We start from the raw sequence: 16,835 nt of genomic DNA, 5'->3' as shown, positions 1-16,835 counted from the left end.
ATTAGCATTTTATTTGGATGACTAATCTTGCAGATGTGCAATTTTAATGAATTATTCATGATATTGCTTTCCTCTGAAATTTTAGTTTGCTCTTAATGCTAGTTATTAAACATATTGTTTTTCTCTATAAAATTTGATGAAGGAAAATAAAGGTGTGCTTCCTCGAGAGAGAAAAGGTAGCTTTCTCTTTTTTGTTTTTCCAGTTCTGTAAGTGGAGATGTTCACTTTGAAATCCCGAGAACAAGTGCTCCAGCCCTCTGTGATGTTGACTGCTTTTAGATAAGACTGATTTTAATTCAGTGTTGGAAGCAGCTGATGATAAACCCAAGGCATGTGCCTGTCATACAGTATCAGCAGGTCAGAAGGGGAAAGAAACTTAGGCTGTGGCAACATTCACTACCAGTGTGAACAACCAGCATTTTTATTGCATTTGAGAATGCTATAATGTCAGTAATTAGTACTGACTACACAACATTTTTTTTATTGTCTGTATCCACAGACACGGAATGATGGAATTACACTTGATGTCAAGGAATGAGTTTCTTTTATGCCTTATCAAAATAAAACAAAACAAAACAAAACAAAAGGTTCTTATTACTGGCAGCACACATCTGTGAAGCACCGTGAGCGCGGTCCGCACTGTACCATCTTCACCAAGGCTCCTGGGTGGCAGAGACCGTGTGAACTACACTGGGCCCACAAAATGCCTTTAGAATTACAAGTCTCATTCTCAGGATAAAAAAGTGAAACCAACTCTCAAAAAACATCCAAAATATCAAAAGGGTACACCATTAACCAAAGGTACCAAAAATATTCAAACTCCTTATCAGCATGTTCTTTGTACCCTTGGAAATGGAGCTCAGCTGGAATGTGGAAAGGAGAGGAAATATTTAATTTTTTCATGATAAGATAGCTAGTGATTAACATCATATTTCTTGGTTAAGAATCCAAGTTGTTCTTTACCAGGTCTGATGGAATGCTGGGAACAGTGAGAGCTGTCCAAGGGTGCAGGCTGGTGGTCACTCATCCAGGACACAAGCCTTGATATTTCATTGCGCTGCTGGTTCAAACCAGGCAGCATAACTTGTCTTACCAGGACAGACTCTAGAAACCAGTGGGATGGATCCTCATTCCTGACAGTGCATTTGCCTGAAACAAGGGACTATCTCCTTGGTATGCTTTTGTTTGGGAAAACAAAAGGTAACAGACTGTGTTTACATCTTGGCACCTTGTACAGTTTTCTTTTTTTTTAATACAAAAAGTTCCATAGCTTTGACACGCCCCATCATTAATCACTACTTCACTGATAAACTTTGAAAGTGTGACCCTGCAATTTCATCATGCAAAATATTTACTGCAGCAGGAGGAAACATTTCTTTTTATCTTTTCAGATGTATGAACTTCTTTAAGATAACCAGGAAGGCAGTGGTAGGATAAACACAATAGATAGGAATGTATTAAAAAACATTAACACACATGCGCACACACACACAAAACCTGTACAAAATGCTCTAATCAATGAGAAGAGGGGAAAAAAAGTCTGTCAACTATGTTACAATTTAAAAGCAAAAAAAAAAAAAAAAAAAAAGGGAAATTTTCCCTCCCACGTGTCAGGAAATGTCATCCAATATTCTTAAAGCAAGGATAACTAAATAAAATACATGTGCAGCATAGTCTGCAAATCCATTACATACAGTAGTTTTTTCCCAAAGCTATTTTTAAGTAAAATTAATATAAAGCAGTTGCACAAAAAGCAAAGGTATTTTGACAAACAGGTGTATGCATTTATTCCTTTTTAGGAACAATATCTAAAAAAAGAACCTCCCTCCTCCCTCCCCCTAAAAAGACAAGATTCACACAGACACATTGGGATATATGTACAACATAATAAACCCCATCCTAAAGAAGCCACTGTGATAGCCCCAAGGGATACAGAATTGAAATTGTAAAAATCATATGAAGTTTGCTAGCTGTAAAGTCTGAGAATTGTTTTTTTTAGTTGGTTCTTCTGCAAGGCTGTGATACCTGCAAAGATAAGCAAAATCTAATTTTTCTTTTTTTTTCCTTTTGCTACAGTCTTTAGACTAAGCATGCAAGACATACAACTAAGTGCAACTGAGTGAAATGTATTTTTTTTAATTTTAATCATTCCCTAAAGGTTTGAACTGAGGTATGCGTACTAACAGTTTCTCATGCTGTTATCTTTACTCATGTCTAGCTACACATGCTGAGAATGAACTAATCTACCAGATTTTTATCCTCTTTTGAATATCAAACTAACCAGCAACCACTCAATTTAGAAGCACAGGGCCCCCTTCCCATGACCCTGTCTGGCTACTGCCTGCACATCATGAAGCTGCCTGCAAAAGTTAAAAACAAGTCTCAAGTGACCACAGACTGCCCTTTATACAGAAAGCAGAGTGAAGCTTCAAAAGTTAACTGCCAAAAAAGCTTTTGTACCAAGCTTACAAGTGGACAGGAGTGTTACTTCTTTTTTTAATAAAAAAATGCTGACCAAAATTTAATCAGAAAAAAAGGAAGGAAAAAATGTAAAATAAAAAAAAAGACCCAGAGGCTATATGACAAGATAAACCAAAATCAATGCAGTGATTATAGCACAGGCCTTGAACAAAAGTGGCATACAATCTTTTTTTTTAAAAAAAATGTATTCTAGAATTCATTTTATGTGGTCTGTTTCCACTGTGGAAGCTTTCTCTTCTCTCTGAATTTGATCTTGTCTCCTTTACTGGACACCCCTAATCTTCAGTGACATACATTCATGTTTTTCTTTGAGATGGGACTCCTTTCCTTCATTTGCTCCTTTAATACAACGACCTATTTTTATCTTCAGTAGCCCCATAATATCTCTTTACAAAAATGAGTTTTAGGATCTTCAGGGATACAGAAGAGAAAAAATCAACAACTAAAAAAAGTAACAACTTTGGTTCCATTACCTACTCGGTGTTCTAAATTTATGATGAAGGAGCAGTTCTCTTCCTCAGGTTAGCAATAGCCTATATCTCATCAATTGCCTCTAAATTCTTTTGCCTCCTTTGATCAACAATAAGAGGATATTTGGCTTCATCAGATAAAGCATAAAACAGAGAACATAATTTACCTTTGTGTAATATCTTTGGTAATTTTAGAAAAAAATAAGGTACAAAAAATATAAATAAAGCTCCAAAGGGCTCTCAAATTAAAAGCAAGAGCCACAGTCCTAGATAAATAAATGAGTGACAGGAGAGTGGCTGCAGCATGGAAGTGTCCAGGGTTCTCAGGATGGAGGTTGTGCTGACAATGGCTGTCGCGTCCTGCATGTTCATTTCCCAAAGAGCCCGGGGCTGAGATGCGCCCCATCCAGTTAATGTCTTCTACTGTTAGCTTTTGATACTGGGTTGGTGCGATCATATTGCATAACAAACTGAACTGCAGTAGCAAATTTGCACATATGAAATGAACACTTTAGCATTTGCTGAACTCAGTCTTCATTCACTGTCGTAACAAGTTCAAGCTGAACTCTATTTGCATTCAAACAGATTAATGCCACCAAGCAGGTCTAACTGATGTTTAAATTTAGTACCACCACCACCACCACCTCTTTTAGCAACGTTTCTCAGGGAAGCCAGCTTTTTTGGTCATTTTGCAAACAAAGCAACCCACACTGGTTTAACACGGCTCATTACAACTTGGTTCCATGAAGGTGAGCCTTCCACAGTCAGACTGTCAGTCTAACAATTAGGATATTTTTTTGGAGGGTGCTGCCTGTGGTTCCTACTGCTGGTAAGATGCTGTGGCATTTATTAAGAATGATGGTAGCTGCAAAAAAAATAAGAGGAAAATCTGAAACAACCCCTTCTGCTTTGTAAAATGATTCTGCATTGCTCCTAGAGTGTGTCTATACCTTTTTTTCTGTCATTCATTGTCTTTCTAGCAGGACTTCACATCTGTGTGAGAGGACCTTCATGTGTAGAGTGCAGCATTTGGGACCTTTTTGAAAAAGACCAAAACGGAATGTCTGCCGGCTTTAGAGAAAATGTGGTGATGTCTGAAGGAAAATGGAATGAGGGACAGAAAACTACAAACAAGAAATGACATTCAGCTTTGTATAATAAAAACACCTATTAACATTCATCACAAGGTACAGAAAACTTTTAAGCCTCCAAGAGGCCATGGGCCCAAGTGGAGGCCTGAGGTCAGAACTTAAAATGGTATAGTAGAAGCAAGGGAAAAAAGCAATACATTAAAAAGTTTGGGATAATTATTTTTAACCCCTCCCCCAATACACACACACAAAGGCCTTCCCCATCCCAACTGGAAGCAAAAAAAAAAAAAAAGTGTAAAAGGCAGTGATAATCAACATGCAGTACTGTGCAAATAGGTTGTCCACTGGAATCCTTAAATTCTGGGCAGAGGCTTGGTCTGCAGTGTAGGTGCACATGCTCAGTTGGGTGTCCTCGGGCTCCAACATTGGCAGGACTGCAGTTCAAAGTCTGCTGCTAAAAGTGAATCAGTTTAGCAAATTTACAACAGATGTTGACTGCTAAGAGAGGAAAATCCCAAGTACCAAACAAGTCCATCCAATGCACAGAGTACAAATTCCTTTTTTCAACAAAAAGTAGAAAAATCAAAAATACTCCCAAATGGGATTCTTGATGGCACTAAGAGTTAACACATTTCAGAGTTGTCAAAATATAGTGAAACTCCTCCAGACTGTACAACAAATGGAGAACGATTTCACTGCTAACTTTTGACGTTTTGTTTTGCTTTTTCCCAATCTTTATTCTTGGGACCGGCCTGCCCAGGCATTCACTCCATGTCCTCATTTACTGGTTCGTCTTCGTAATCTCTGTCGTGGTCAAAATCTGGACTGTGGTTGGCTGTTGTCACTAAGGATAGAGGCCCTTCAGCTTCCTCTGGATCAAGGGGCTCTTCTTTGACATGCACAGGATGCCTGGAAATACAAGAAAAGGTTCATTGAGAGACATGCCCAATCCAATGCAATTTAGTTGTTTGGGGTAACACTAAAGCACACTATAGGACAACATTTTTCAACACAGCAGCCACTAGCCACATGTGGCTATTTAAATTAAAATTAATTAAAACCATACAATTTAAAATTCAATCTCTCAGTTGCACTGACCACATTTCAGGTGTTCAATGGCCACATGCAGCTATGGCTACCATACTGAACAGCATGGAGGCAGACATTTCTATCATCACAGAAAGTTCTTTTTACAGTGCTGCTCTCTAGAATGACTGATCTCGGGACAGAAGAGGGCCTCTTCCTCAGTGGTGTTCTCAGACTTCACTGTGCTCTCCTGTCACCTGAGGATCTCGTTAAAATGCAGAATGTGACTCAGAAGATGTGGGGTGGGGCCTGAGACTCTGAATCTCTAGTAAGCTCCCAGGTGATCCTGCCGGCCTGAGGACCACACTTGGAGCACTAGAAAAACAGGCCCTGACGTGGCATCCTGGATGCATGAATACAAATCTTTAAATAATTATATGAACTAAGGATCTGTAAGACAACAGTAGTTTGTGGGGATCACAGAGTGAGGAAGGCTGGGTAATCACAGCTCACTGTATTCTGCTTTGCTAGTTAACATGCGGAACCTGTGAAAGAACTCTCCTGAGACCGACCCCAAGCGAGGTTCTATCATTAATCAACTTCAAGCAAACACAGCAAAGAGACACCATGATACATGCTTGAAACTCCAAATTAATGCATATTTTTACAAACTGTCAATAAGGCAAGAAAAGCCCTGCCAGGAAACACAAACGAAGAGGAAGAGGCTCCCTCAACACAACAATGTGATAAGAAAGCAGAGCCCCAATCAGAATAATAACGCTGTCAGCCGTAAACAAGGCAGAACATGAGGCCGGGCTGGTAGCGGCCACCAGGATGTAGGCCCTGCGAGATGATCTGCCAACTGCCTCATTATGGACTGAGCAGGGTTCAGCCTAAGGGGCCCCGCAGGGATCACAGGACACCACTCTGATAACAATTGAGAAATGCTGTTCGTAAATCATATTTACAACCAACTCTTTACAAATACAAATTACTTTCTGTTATGGGGCTTTTGATATGTAAAAGAACCATTCAAGTTAAACTGGCCCCTTTGCTGGGACAGGCTGCAGAAGGAAGGATTTTTAATTGACATTATCAAGTATTAGTAATAAGAAGAGTTACTGGGGATGGCTGGTTTCCTAAATAATTGATGCTGTATGCAAACCCCGAAGGCAACTTGGACCATTTAAAAACAAACAGGAGAGCTTTGGATTGCTCTTGGATGTAAACCTTCAGAAAACCAATTGACTCTAATATTAGCACAGCCTAGAGACTCTTTGGGGGGAGATGTTAAGATCAATAGCTTTTAAAAAACCATGCCCATATTCTTAAAAACTATTTGCAAAACAAAATATAGCCAAGTTATATGACAACACACTTTACTACCTGTGCTCTACCTACTTTTAGTTTTTTTAAGGTGCCATTTATCTGTGTTTCTACAGTGAGACCCAGGACTGGCTACATAATTTGCAGAGCCCTATGTAGTAAGAATTTCAAGACAGAAATGGTTTTAAGTATGGGAACCCATGCACCTGCCTACATGAATGCCTGGAAAGTCAGCCTGGGCAGGATCCCCCTATATTCTCTAGGGAAGAATTAGCTGTATTGATTATTATTCCTTAAAAAAAGTTGCCCATAATCCCTAATTAGTGGAGGTGTTTTGTTCTAGCCTAGCCTCTCCATTTGGGGTCATATTTTTATATCCTGTAAACACAGCAGGACACAACTGTTTATTTTTCTAGCTTTACAGTTATAATTTTATGGCTATGTGAGATACCATTAATTTGTTGACACATTAGCACCTTAATACTCAAGAGTTTGTGATTGTCTTTTTTCTTTCCCCTCTCTTCTGCTATGTGTACAATACACTGACAACTTTTATCCATTAATATTTCTACTTCTGTTGATTTACCCCTTTAGGATAAATTTCTAACAATGAAATTTAAGTTAGAGCAAAGGTCAAAACATCTTTATGGTTCTGAGTTATTGTGATAATAATTTCCGAAGGTGCTATATCAATTTAGACTCAACCTAATCAGCACCAAGCATTATGTTTTAAAAATATTTTGTTGCTTATCAGGTATAAGGTAAGCTCAGGTTACCTTATATTGTGTTTCTGGAATTACTGACAACAGTGTACATTTCTTCTTGTTTGTTTCACATTTTCACCACCGAGAATTGTTCATTGTCTTCTTCACTTAATCACATGGTTGTGACGAATTGGATAAAAATGTGTCTGTGTTTTACTCTGCTATATATTGAGGTTCAAATGTAGTTTTTCAACATTTTCCTAGTTTCATTATTTTAAACTCAGATTTCATCAGATTTATTAATCTTTTCTGGTTCAGAAATCTGAATTTGATATGTGAAATAAAAGGATATGGGAAAGAGGGGGTGGGAGGACCTAGAAGAAATTAGACAGTCATAACAAAATTCTTGTCTTACAGTTTTTAGACTTTGACAAGTATTTTGCTGGGCAAAACAATTAAATAAATAAAAACCCGATACCTATAAGCACCCCCCAACACTGTGCACATTAGGGAGTGTTTTGTTCCTCCCTCCTCACATTTGCAGCCAAACTTCACTAATGTTATTACCATCACAAAGACACGAGTAATGACCCTGTCATGCCTACTGGCTCACGCGCAGTGCCAAATGCAGAGTGAGCCCCGACAAGTATGAACTGATGCGATCTTCTGTGTGACAACCTGACAACACAGCCAGATTGAAATCCAGCGTCCTGATATTTCCTGATACCCACAGATCCCTGAGTGTGGCAAATGCATTAATACAGACACACAGTGCTCAGACAATAAGAGAGAATGGATTTTCGTTCAAGACATACTTCCGGTAAGATACAAACTGTTTAGATACTGTGCTTCACACATACCCACGTGTCTTCCTGAAACCGGAGCTGCAGGATACTCCTTCTTCTCTTGCAGGTCAAACTCCCCACACCCACGCCATTTTTCTTCTCCAAGTCCTACTTCCCAAAGGGCTACTAGTGAGTAACTGTAAAACCACACATTTCCCACCTTATATCTGAGTAATTCCTTTGTTTAGCGACTCTGGGAACACAAGAGTTTTAAACTAAAGCAGACTGGTGTTGAAAGGCATTGAGTCCCCAGGGTATGTGCACAGCTTTGAGTATTCTGCTTTGTAGCTCCTTTAGCTCCTATCAGTATAAAACCGTAATGTCCCAAAGCTGTAATTATATGACTACTTTCTAGGGTTTCAAAAGAGAAAGAAAGTATAACAGTATTTGAGTATCACATAAATGGTAAGGACGAAGAGCTCTGTTTTAACACCAGATATTACCTAGGCTACAGTACTAACAAGGTCCTTTAAGCCTTGCTGTAAGGCTTACAGCTTGATTTATTTCAACAGACTAGAACAGTTAAGAAACAATTTGCATCATAGCAGGGCAATGTATACTGGACAAGAATGAAAACTATGTCATTAGAGAATTCGCTTAATGGAAATCTGGGGTCAAAACGAGTCACAGTCTATGACACTGACAGCGGGCATAGGGGACGTGCTGTTGACATATGATTGTATTTAGCAAGCAGTGTGAACCTGCAAGATTTAAGCAAGAAAATCATATGCATTTTGATGTTTTTATGTAAGGTTTCTTTTTTTTTTAAGTAGCTGAAACCTTCATTTTGTTAAAAATTATGCTGACTGCTGTCAAACATGGTTTCTGGTAATACTGGGGTTAAAGTTGTTAACCAAATTAACTTTATAGTGGCTTTATCTTGTACAGCAAAATTAACATTACTCTAAAATGCTGCCTGAGGTTTTTATCCAAGTATCTTTCTTGTTTTTCCTTTTAGAAGTGAACCTTTATACTAAATAGGAATATACATCAACTAAGTCTTGGAGTTCATATGGATTATGAGAAACAGTATATTTTCCATTCAATAACATCAGATATTTTTGCTCTAATGAGTCATTCTTGAAGTAGCTTATATAGCGATTCACATTTTCTCTGAACTTCCTTGATGACTAAGTAAAATCTCCTGTTATGACGATGATTCAAAAATTAACATGAGTGTGGTAACGATCAAGTCAGAAACACCATGTTGCTTTAGAAAGCAGGATACATGGGAATATCTCTTAGAATAATGTGGAGTAAATAATCAGAGACTATTCATATAAACTAAAAATCACTTCCATCTTTAAAAATCATAAATTCAAAAGCCAAATAGTCAAATTTTGTATTCCCCCAAACCCACCAATTACCCTGGTAGAAAGCATTTTTTCTTTGTCATTAGATGCCAATGCATTTTGTTCCTAATCACTACAGGTCACATTTTCCATTCCTGTTGCTCAAATAATCTTAAAATAAGATGTTGAGGTGTAATTCAGAAACGTTGTGTTAGACAAGCAGCTTATTCTAAGAGCTGACATGCAAACACTGAGCTAGTTTACTCCTTTAGAGTGGGCATAGTTTTGCAGACACTGGCTAAAAGGAACACTCATTCTATAGCACCCCTCTTCTAGACTCTCACCCCGCCCGGCAAATCCAATTATTTGGGAGAGGGTGGTTTCTGTTCTCTTTTGACCTTTTCCTGGGAGAGGGAGTTAAGAGTCCCGCTTGTTCCCTCCAATGACACACCCACAGGGGGCCAGAGTCTTTCCGGTGGTTTGCCTGGTCCTGGGGACATTCACATTCAGCACGGACAAATACCACCCCTCACTTCATTCAGTTATATGTGTGCTCATTACACTGCTGTCTGCTGCTAAAATGCTCCTATTAATTTTCCTTTTGATATTTTAAGAGCAACCTATAAGTCATTCTGCCTTTCATTGGTGCCATCACTAATGCTTAGTAACAATGCTCTGGCACTATGTTCACGGTTAAGCTTATCACACAAGCAGGTAAACAAGCATCTTCTTTCTCCCCACCAGGTTCAGCATGCCTGCGAGTTGAACAAACCACAAACTTTTTCAGAGTGATGCACACTAATTTTAGGAGGACAAGGTAAGGTGGCTTAAATAATAGCCTGAGATGCCAAGCCGAGGGTTTTTACTGCTGTGTGTACTTAAAGGCTGCATGAAGCCATTGCTTTTAAGGGAAAGTTAGAAAATGGTGCTAACTGAGCTAAATGGTTCCAGAAGTACTGGGTTGCAGGAAATCAGAAATTATAGGAAAAGTGTACAAGTGGCCACAGAAGGGCTTGTATGCACATAAAACAGGGAGGCTGGAATCTGAAAGCAGATTATCTTCTGCGTGGACAGTACTCACACAGCTTGCACAGGGGATCTGCCCGGACTGCTGTCGCTCTCGTTGCTGTTGGTATGCTCCATTGCCCCGTTCAGCTCTTCCCGCATGGTGCTGGCTAAGTTGCCCAGAGTGGGATTTCCCATGGAAGCGGTAGTGTATAGAGGTATACTATTCTCAGCCATCGAAGCCTGCCATCAACCAAGAGAAAATTTATGAAGATGTATGGTATGCACAGAGAGGAAAGCTATTAATTACAGGTGTATTTGATAATCTCCAGTTTAAGTTCACTGTAGTGTGGTTGGCAAATTCAAGTTTCTAGAGTGAGACAGATTTTGCTTTAAAAGTAAGACTTGTGACACATGTCCCAAGCCTGGTTTCAAAGAACTACCCGGGGCAGGGGGGAGGGGGAGGGGGACTCAATTCAGCCCTGCTGCGCAGAGTCACATGGTTCAGACAAGGTGATCTAATATGAGGTTTATGTCTGATGCCTTTTTTCAAGAGCAACTGAATATTTCCAGATCACAGGGAACTGTAATGGAATTTTCATTTCTTTATCCACTTTGATGACTGCAGTATTGGATATTAGAGATTTGATTAGATTATTCTGGCTGCACAGCTCAAACTTATGAGAATTTCCATAAACATTTACTTCATAGAACCTATAGAAGAGGAAGAGACTATAGAATTGGAATCGGTTTTTATCTCCCATCACTCCCCTTTTTAATGATTTCTGAATTCGTTCAGCTGCAGTTTGAGACAACTGGTTGAAGGTAATTCCACACACTCTTTCAGACTCAGATCAGACCAATCACCTAGAATTTTAGGACTATAAATCTATCTATCTATCTATCTATCTATCTATCTATCTCTGCCACAAAGAAACTCTAAATCATAATTTCTTTGGGATGCTTAAGTAGATCCATACTGAGGGTGACAAAAGCAGTCCAAATGAGTATCTGCAAAAAAAAGTGTGAAAATTAAAAGAAAAATTCCTGAACTTTGTAGTGGAAAACTGTTCACTTCCTATCTACTGCATTTTAATAAAATGGCCACTCAGTCTGAAATGCAGAAAACAGTCAATTATATCATTGGATTAAAGTCTCCATATTGTTCATGTGGGTAGTGATTATGACCCAGGGACTTTTCATTTTATTGAAGAGGACAGACTTTCAAAAACTGGCAGTTGCAATTAGATCAAGATTTATCAAAACTGTCCTCTTGGAGGCCACACTATGCCTGGTTGTCCATCCTAATGAGGAAAATTACAGTCACAGGACAATCTGGTATGTGACTTCAATTGGCCAGTCATGCAGAGTCCAAACTATTCTAGAAATCCTGGCTCTAGACAGAAAGTAAGAACCAAACATGGAAAAAGAATGGGTGTAAAACTTGGCTACAGGGAACCTTCCTATTATGATAATCACAGTCTCACTGAATGAATGCCAAAGCCTGAAAAGCCTTCTGGATTCAAGCCCCATGTTAGAACTATATACACCTAACCTAGCATTGGCTAATGGCCTGTTTCAAAGCCAGGCCACCTGCAAGCCCACAGCTTTTCCTTCCTTCCACTTCAAAATTCATATAACTACCTTCTTTTAAAAAGTGGGATTTTTATTTCCAAAATGAGTGAACTCATTCCAATGAATAGCAAATTTGAACATTTGTCATTTTCCTGCAGTTTGTCAAATAATCTGTATCTAGTACTTTTTCAACAAATCTCGTGTAATTGCAATAATACATTTTTTTAATTTTTTGGCAGAGCGAAAAGCAGGAGTAGTTTCTAGATGTGTGTGGTGTGCACACAAACTGCAGCTAGATGAGCATCTTAACTGCCTTTATTTGAAGCAATACAGTGGTCATGTCTCTGCTGGTCATGAAAGCTCTGTTAGGACTATCATCTGAATCACTTTCCCCCCTAATACCACAAGATTGGCTCTCACTAGCTCATTTCTCTATTATATAGTCAGAATGTCGTAAAAGTGAGGCCATCTCTAGCTTAGTATTTTAGCGGCTGCTCAATCCGATGTTTATGAGAATGTGCTTTTGGGGATGAGGTACTCATCCAATGGACAAGGCAACCTTCTTGGGGTAATTCGTTCCCCTTGGCTTTTGAAGGGTGCTAGATGTAGGCCATTTCTGATTGGGACCGCACCATAAAACATGGGGAGAGACCCAGAAGCCACACTGGCAAAAGGTATCGATAGGGCAAGCACTTACACTGATGCTTTGGTTCTCAAATAAGAAAAATGTAAGTGAACACACCTGGCATTGTCCATTTAAAAAATAATCCATGGACTGCAAAGAGAACACAGTGCCTGATACACAATAGAGCCACTTGAACATTCTTTGTTGAGTGAATGATAAAAGCAACCCACTCAAGGTTAGAAAAATATCCACCAACTGCTTCTGCCTAAACAAGTGGTTCCTTTTGTAATTGATGTCCACCTAAGAAACAGCTGGGCTACAATTTTTATGATGGACTTAATTGTATAAATAGCCCTGTGCACAGTATGTGGTTTTGTACCAAACTGGCACCTCTGCCAAGAAAACGAAGATGGTTAACTCATGGTGCTAAAGCCCATAAGTACCATCGCTCCTGGAATGTGAACCACTCTGAGGTCCCTAGGGAAAAGGCAGTCTATAAATATGAAGCTTTATAGTTACCCTTAGTTACTACACTTTTTCAAAGCATAATGCAATCTGTCCCAAGTCCAATGTTTTATTTCTGTAGTAGATTCTGCTGTCCTATTTTATATATTGTACATCTTGCATTATGTTACTCTAGTAATCTTTTAAAGATGTTGTTCCACTATTATTTTTACTTGTCTTGAAAAATGGAAATGGGCAATAATGGAAAGGAAGGCCTGCTGGTAGAATCTTTATTTAATTTGCACAGCAGAAAGTTCCCTTATGAGATTGTCTACTGACCACGGATCCAAACTGACAGAGGACAGGGAAAGGACCACTCCTCAACATGAAATTGTACCAACTGATTTACCTTACTTAATTATGGACATAAAGTCCAGAGAACACTTTCCAAAGTGTTCTTGGAAAACTGCAGCAGCATTTTGGGCACTCACTAAAAACAAGGAAAGGTGCAGAGGATGCAAAAAACAAATGTTTTAAAGATGAAACTTGAACAGCTGTGCAATGATAGAGCATTTTAATTGAAATTAGTTACACTGTTAAGGGAATCCAGAAGATGGAGGATAACTGCCTTTTTTTTTTAACCCTTTCTGCCTCATGAATGTAAAATGAGCTTGTAATCTTAATACTATTCTAGAGACAGCAGAGCAGCCTTTAAATTCACACTTCACAAGACTCCAGGGAAAATAAGTTACTAATGAATGGTATTTACAGTGGTGGTATCTAAGCGTGCTTTCATTTGCTTTTCTAAAGTTACTGTGTAAACTACAAGTAATTAAAAGAAATGTAGAGAGTAGTTCCTCCTATTAAATTTGGGTCAGGCTAAGAATAAATAAATATAATTACTGAAAAGCTAAGTTCAGTGAATTTGCCTCCACAGTAAAACTGTGTAAAAGGCATGTCATCCATTCTTGGGAGCCTGAAGCCTCTGCAGAGTGATCTGGGAAAATAATTTTGTATGATGCAGAGTAGGTGCTCAATAAATATTTGTTTAATGCGTAGCAAAGCCATCATTATCTCCTCTTTAACCCACCCCATTCCCATAATACCAAGTGTCTCAACCATTCTTTAATTATCATCCTGAAAAGAGCATTGTTTGAGACTTCTGCTTCTCTATTCATACTGTCCCCTCGTGAAGCCTGAATATCTGTTTATATACTACTGCCTGCTGGAGGAGACACAAGACATCGTAAGAGCTAAGTACCAATTTTAGGGTGACCCAGTCCTCATCAAGAATGCTGTTAGCAAAAACGTCCCTTGGAGATCTCTGCTTAATACTATTGCAGAGAAGGTCTGCAATAGTATTAGGTCATAAATGCCAGCTCTATCTATAGACTATGTCACCTGCTGTGGGCTTGCAGGTGGCCTGGCTTGCAGAGTCCCTCGGCCTCTGTTCCAGAACAATGTAGGCAAGATCAAAATCAATCAGGACCACTGGCCACAGGGACAGCCTACCTGTGAAGTCCTGAGGGAGGCTTGAATGCTACTGAGGTATTTTAATGAGGCGGTACTTCAGTCTTCTTGTGGACTCATGAAATGACTTTACTACTTGGTAACTGAGGAACATAGTTAAATAAAAGGCTCGGAAGATGCAGATGCTGCCCTCAGAACTCGATTTAGTGATGAGGTAATCTCCCTTCTGCTCAGCGCAGGGGCTGTTTCCCTCCCCACCCCAGCACCATTGGTTCCTGCCCTGGGCTTGCTTTGTTGGAAGGTAATGTTCTGTGTGTTCACTATGGGATCTGAGCTATCTGCTGGAATCCTGAAGAGTTTTCTTTAACACCTCTAACATTTAAACAAAAACAGTTTACTATTACAAAGCAAACCAAACCCAGATATTACAAAGCATCCCCGACCACAGACAAAAAAAGATGCTAAAACAGACTTTAAAAGAAGAAGTAAAAAGCTCAGCTTTCCCTTTAAGCCTGTGAACAATAGAAGGTCACGTGATCCAGTGGCCTATCATCCAGCACATTAATAGCTGTGCTAGAGTAATTACACTTGTGGTATTTTTGCCTCAAGTGAAATTCTGAAATAAGAGGATGGAAATTATGATACTGCTGATAAATATTAATAAGTGAACTTTTAATTTTTTTGCCACAATATTCAAAATGCTAAGCATCCTGCTAATGCTGAAGCAGCCGATGTGTTTGCCTCCAGGGAGGACGATGCTTTGTGCACTTAAGAAAAAAGTTTAACGGAATTAAAATTTAATATCTAATTAGAGTGAGGCTAATATATTTTGAAATGAGTGGGGGAGACATGTGCGTCTGCTGTGTACTCGGGACAGCTATTCCTCTTACCTGTAAAGCTGCATTGAGAGGTGTGCAGTAGGCGTGGCTGCTCTGCATGTTTTTAATGAGGGAAGGATTACTGCAGAAGAAAAAGAAAAAATTCCAAGTTAAATGCAAGCAACCCCTGAGTTCCCAGGTAAGTTTTATTTAAGTTTACTGGTAACCTTCCAAATCAGAAATTTCCCCCACTATCAAAACCAAAGAGAAATTAGGTTTTCTGGCTCTATTGGGCTGGTCTGTGTGAACTCCTCTGGGAATATAGATTATGCTCTTCAAGGAAACTGGGCATAAAATTTTGGCTTAAGTAATGGGCACTCCATCCACTGAAAAATATTTATATCAAAATAGTGACCTCTCTGCCAATCTGTAACAGCTTCCCTTACTCTCACAGAAAAGCAGAAGCAGCCTGGGCACTGGGCTTCTGGAGTCAGGGAGCTGACTGCAGCATTCTGGGGCTGAGCTAGCACAACGCTGGCTCTGACATCTCTCCATGATTGGAACTGTAGAGTTACTGCTAGGGAAATGGCATGGTGGCTCCTAATGAAGATCTCCAAGGGACGTTTTGCCAAAGGAAAATAGAGAGCAGGGCATGCTAAGGAGGGTCGCTGCTAAGTAAGGCAGGGGGGTGGGCTGCAGCTTTCCTTGCACGGCCAAATCTGGGAGGGTACGAGAATATATATATATGTTTCTTTGTGTGTGTATAGTGTGTCTGCTAACTGAAGACGAGACACTGTTTTAAGAAAATCTCTAGCCTGGTTAAGAGTAAAAATGCCAAATAAACACAGAGGAGATAATGTGGGAAGAGAGGAGCTTCTGGTAGTAAAGGACCTCCATTTACTGCTGGTATTTAAAGGGACTATAGGAGCTGTTACCCATTTCTATCCTAAGTGTGAAGCATTTTAATCAAACATGTCACTAAGTGCATATTATTAAACTAAGCAAAAAATAGAAGAAATTTACCCAAATACACATATTAACTCTAAATAAAAACTTCCTTTTTCCTTGGAGGAATTACGATTCACACAGAAGTATTTAGTTACAGGGTCCCCGTATGCTGCTGAATCAAAAGATAACCAGTATTTGCATTAAAGACATCAAAAAAGCATTATTCAAGGCACTGGTGTTCCACAGAGAAACAAGAGATATACATGTACAAATCATACAATTCAGTTCTGTTGCAGAAAGCTGTGGCACTGCTACTTGGTGAAATGCAAAACTACATGGGATGGGTCAACCATGCAAAGCCAAAGCAACAGCAGAAAAAAAAAACAAAAGCAAGTAAAGGCTCTTACTGTGCGACAAGCTCGTCAAAGTTTTCATCGGGGCAGTATTTGCGAGGACGGCCTCGTTGAATATGGCGGCCACGTTTAAACTCTTCGTCATCAACTGTCCAAAAGGACCCAAACTCATCCTCTACTCTGACAAAGCACTTATGCAGTGAGAGGTTGGTGCGAATGGCACCCTGGGATAGGAGCAGCAGCAAAGGAGATGAGGTGGCAACAAAAGGAGACGGGGTTGGGGGTAGAACAGACATCCAATACAGGGAACAGGAAAAAGAAAATAAAATGCAATAAGCATAAGCAAATGGTTTGTGAGGGTT

The 16,835-nt window shown here is 39.4% G+C and overlaps 1 protein-coding gene across 17 annotated transcripts in view; it reads right to left on the bottom strand.

The window, feature by feature from the left end:
• Positions 1-397: 397 nt before the first annotated feature.
• The window catches only part of FOXP1 (forkhead box P1), a 627,082-nt gene continuing 610,644 nt past the window's right edge, over positions 398-16,835 (bottom strand). For all 17 annotated transcript variants that reach the window (XM_037150321.2, XM_037150320.2, XM_037150319.2 and 14 more), the window contains 3 exons: positions 15,245-15,314; positions 10,317-10,483; positions 398-4,951 (listed from right to left, as the gene is read on the bottom strand). In XM_037150321.2, the coding sequence (XP_037006216.2) occupies positions 4,807-4,951; positions 10,317-10,483; positions 15,245-15,314 (382 nt within the window). In that variant the 3' untranslated portion in view covers positions 398-4,806. The remainder of the gene's footprint in view (positions 4,952-10,316; positions 10,484-15,244; positions 15,315-16,835) is intronic.

The sequence above is a fragment of the Artibeus jamaicensis genome, unplaced genomic scaffold (genome assembly GCF_021234435.1).
Source record: "Artibeus jamaicensis isolate MK-2021 breed Jamaican fruit bat unplaced genomic scaffold, CSHL_Jam_final contig_886, whole genome shotgun sequence".
In the NCBI taxonomy this organism is placed as follows: domain Eukaryota; kingdom Metazoa; phylum Chordata; class Mammalia; order Chiroptera; family Phyllostomidae; genus Artibeus; species Artibeus jamaicensis.
Note: the sequence above shows the minus strand (reverse complement) of the source record. Positions and strands in the feature narration are given on the sequence as shown.